The 3,993-nt window shown below is 31.3% G+C and overlaps 1 protein-coding gene across 1 annotated transcript; it reads right to left on the bottom strand.

Annotated features, from left to right (window-relative positions):
• Nucleotides 1–301: 301 nt before the first annotated feature.
• On the bottom strand, nucleotides 302–1,333 carry LOC106761720. The gene is made up of 3 exons (XM_014645290.2): nucleotides 909–1,333; nucleotides 726–788; nucleotides 302–609 (listed from the first exon to the last, which is right to left on the bottom strand). The coding sequence occupies exons 1-3, from the start codon at nucleotides 1,245–1,247 to the stop codon at nucleotides 454–456; spliced, it is 558 nt and encodes a 185-aa protein (XP_014500776.1). The 5' UTR covers nucleotides 1,248–1,333; the 3' UTR covers nucleotides 302–453.
• Between the last annotated feature and the right edge of the window lie 2,660 nt (nucleotides 1,334–3,993).

Genomic DNA, 3,993 nt, shown 5'->3' with positions numbered 1-3,993 from the left:
ATATATATATATATATATATATATATATACATTTTGACCAAGCTGGTTTCACTTGGACCGCTGAGCCCTTTTCTCCTACAACATCATGAAAAGTGCTCTTTCTGTGTCCCTTGTAGGAACTTGTTCGCTCTAACATTTATTTTATGGTTTTAAATTCAATATCATGCAAATTTAGACAGCTTATGTTACCTTTTTTTTTCTGTTACTTAGAAAACTTTTGAGAACATATATAATATACTTTACTTCCCTTGGAGAATGTGACAAACATGATCTTGGTTTCTGTGTTGATGAAGAAACGAGCAAAACATAAATTATGGTCTCAGGTTATGATCATGTTAACAATGATTGGTATAATACAGGGGTTTTCTGTCACTGATCATGTTATGTTTACAGCAACGTGACCTGAGAAGTCAAGCTACATAGAAGAACACAAAGTAGACAAAAAAGTAGCATTCACCCATAATAATTAACCAACATGGACCAAGGAACAAGACATAGACCCCTTTTCTTCAAGTCTGCGTTGCACTCAACATTGTTTTCATTGAAGTTCATGTCACACTCATCAGTCTGCAGCAGGTTTGGATAATGATCCGAGTGAAAACCCTTACCCTACACAACAATCATCATCATCATAAGCCACATAACTTGGTTAGATAAGTACTATTCAATGAATATTTACTCTTTCTTCCATTCTTACACAAACATCATAAATTTAGCAGGGTTACCCTAGAAGTTGAACCATCAAGTTGATCATCATCAATCTTGCTGGAAATCTTCAAGTCACCTACCTATTGTAAGAGAAAAAAAAAATAAACTTTACATCTAATTCAATCTTATAAAACCAATTATATAGTTTGGACTTTGAATAGAAAAGAAAAAGAGATGATATGATATTGCAGATGATGTACCTTGGGACTATTGACAGGGGAGCTGGCGGTGTCTTCCAAAGGATCATCATCTGATATCTTCTGGGTTCTTGTTTTCTTGAAACGAAGTTTCTTAGAGATATTATTAGATGAGTCTCTAACTCTAACAGAAGGGTATGACAGAAGATGATTGTGATGTGAGAGTTTCCATGCAGCAGAAGAAGCAGCATCTGAGACCAAAGAGGAGCCACCCAAGCTCGAACAGTAACTTTCTTCTTCCATGCCCTTAGAAAAATCTTCCAAGTAAGAAGTCCACCCGCTTTCTTCATTGCCACTTCCAGAAACTGCTTTTCCCATAGAAGGATTCAGAGAATGCTCCATAGGAGAGAGAGAGAGAGAGAGTTTTGCTTTCAGATTTATAACACTGAGCTTAGAATAATAATGTTCTATGAATTGAGAGATACATGTCAGTGTACACCAGCAGAGAGAGACAAATATATAGGGAGAATCATAAGTCATGACTTTTTAACATTCAATTTTCATTTTTTTTTTTCAATCTCTTATTCATAAGTAGTTAGAGACTATTATAGTTTTAATTAATTTTTTATGTAGAGAGGTTAGATTTATATGTTGACATAAGAAAAAATGGATTAAATTTATTGTATCATAAATATATATAATCTTTTACGATCATAAATTTGTCCTGACTTAAATCTTATTTATAATTGGTGTGATATCTTGAATAAAATTAATAGCAATTGCTTAAGCATGTCATATGGAGAATTAATAGACATGATATAACACTGAGGACCACTCTATATGTCTACATCAAAGAGTTTTCAAATATGATACCGTCGAAATATAAAAGAAGTGGTGACCAAAAAAATATGTCAGAAAACTGTTTATTTGGTTAAGGTGTCCATGTTCGTTGTTAATTAGATAAACGGCTACTTAGTTTTACTCAGACGAGTCAATCTGAAATGTTTTTTGGTCCTACTTTCTTTATTAGAAAAAAGATGATTTTTGTGAGTAAAAAAATGTAAAGGAGATTGAAATTATATTTATTATTTGTTAAGAGAGAAAAGTAAAAAATAGTATTAGAAAAGAGAGAGAAAGGGAAGGGAGAAAGAAATGATCAGAAAGTTAATAATACTTTCGTAACATTTTAACATTATTTACGTATCAATATGTGATTAGTCTAAAATTATTTTACAGTTAATAATAATAATCATAAAAATCATCATGGACTAATCACAGAATAGAATGATACGTAAATAATATTAAAATGTTGTCAAAGTATCTTTATCTCGTTAGAACGAGGAGTAACAAAAAGAAGCAGAGAACGTGCAAGGAATTGAAGACCGAGAATGGCGTTGACCTTTGTGGTTGGAAGGAGATTTGGTTTCTGAAATGGAGGCCATTATTTTTCTTATCACACTCTTCTTTCAACCGAAAACATTTATTGAGGGAGACAAAATCGGCCTCAATCTCTCCTTAACTGCACTCTATACATTCAATATTTAGCTTCTTTCCCAGCTGGTCCTGCTAACTTACTCACCTCTAATATAACCTAACTTGGAAGACATTGTGTGAACTACACAAAACCTTATAGCTGCAACATCTAAGGTACTTATTTTCTAACTAAAATTTGAGTTTCGCTTCAATTATATCTATGATCATTTATCCTGCAAATTTTCACATAGAAATGATTCGTTCATTCAAATTGATTCTATATATTGTGAAAATAAGAAATATAATTTGGGAAATAGCCTGGGCTTTTATTTTTTAAAGGAAGTTGCAAATTACAGTTAATCCAGGAAAAGTATCTTTAACACAACGCATACGTGAATTGGTCCGTTTCAAATATTTTTTTAAAATAAATTCAAACAGATTAATAAAATAATAACACGTATCCTGTTGTTAAAAAATTATTAAAAAAAAAGTTGTTAAAATATCATTATCCATCAAGCTAACCATGGTCAAACGCAGGTGAAATATCTGGTCAGAAGATTTTGCCCATATTTAACCTTTTTCCAGTGACATTTATGGTTGTTATTGAAATTTGCAATGTATGAGTGGTAGTTTCACGTAGGCTTGCCATTGCCAACAAATGTTTGGGCTGGTTTTTCCAATCTCATTTAGTTCTTCCACACCCGAATACAATAAAAGTCCAAATTTATTTTGTGTGAAAACATTGAAAACCGGGACCATATGGGTTCCCCTTGTTGAATTGGCAACTTTGTTTACAGTGCTCTGTGGAAAGTGTTCAGTATGAAAACCTGTTTAGTTTTTGCTATATTAATGAAAAATGCTAATTCTTACTAACCCAGTTTAGTCATGCCACCTTTTTGTGCTCTATTATCTAGTTGTCAAATCCTTTGACAAAAGGAAACGGATTCTGATTATGACAGTTATTTTTACTATACATTTTATTTAATAATTTTCATTGTTTTCTTTCATTACATCAATTTTTCTTTATCTCAATCCATACACTTCTTTCCTTTTCTTATTTCTCTCCTTTTTACGGAAAATATAATTAAAAAATTCCTTTTATATTATACATTTAATTCATTCAATCTTTGCTATAATGATTTTAGAAATAAATACACCAATTTTCATCAGTCAATTATAGACATCGATAATATTGTTCAAAATATAAAACGTATCTGCGCAACCATTATAATATATATATATATATATATGGGGTTTGCTAACTTGCGTATGTCTGTTTTTTAGTTGGTACATTTTAGCAATGTGTATCGGATTTCAGTAGACAAAAATACTCTTATATCATGATTCTAAATTTTAAGGTTAAGGGTATTTTAATAATTTTCATTCTCAAAATTAAAAAAATAAAAAAAGAAACCCCCAATCCTTTATTCACCTCTCTCATTCCTCTCAACCTTTCTCTTTCATCTCTTTCACTGCAATATTTTCTCTCTCATTGCTACTGTAGACCTAAGAAAAAAATCAAAAACACTTGTCTTATTTTAATAATTTTCATTCTCAAAATTAAAAAAAAAAAAAAAAACAAACAAACCCTTACTCACCACCTTCATTCCTCTCAACCCTTTTTCCTTCATTTCTCACTCAACACATTTCCTCTGTCATCTCTACACTAACTCTA

Source organism: Vigna radiata, chromosome 5, assembly GCF_000741045.1.
Source record: "Vigna radiata var. radiata cultivar VC1973A chromosome 5, Vradiata_ver6, whole genome shotgun sequence".
Classification (NCBI taxonomy): domain Eukaryota; kingdom Viridiplantae; phylum Streptophyta; class Magnoliopsida; order Fabales; family Fabaceae; genus Vigna; species Vigna radiata.
Note: the sequence above shows the minus strand (reverse complement) of the source record. Positions and strands in the feature narration are given on the sequence as shown.

Excerpts from the sequence above, each read along its gene's own strand:
- LOC106761720 (XM_014645290.2), bottom strand. The coding sequence starts at position 1,247 with ATGGAGCATTCTCTGAATCCTTCTATGGGAAAAGCAGTTTCTGGAAGT. Across the intron at positions 789-908 it reads CCCCTGTCAATAGTCCCAAG|GTAGGTGACTTGAAGATTTC; the intron begins GTACATCATCTG and ends CTCTTACAATAG. Across the intron at positions 610-725 it reads TTGATGGTTCAACTTCTAGG|GGTAAGGGTTTTCACTCGGA; the intron begins GTAACCCTGCTA and ends ATTGTTGTGTAG.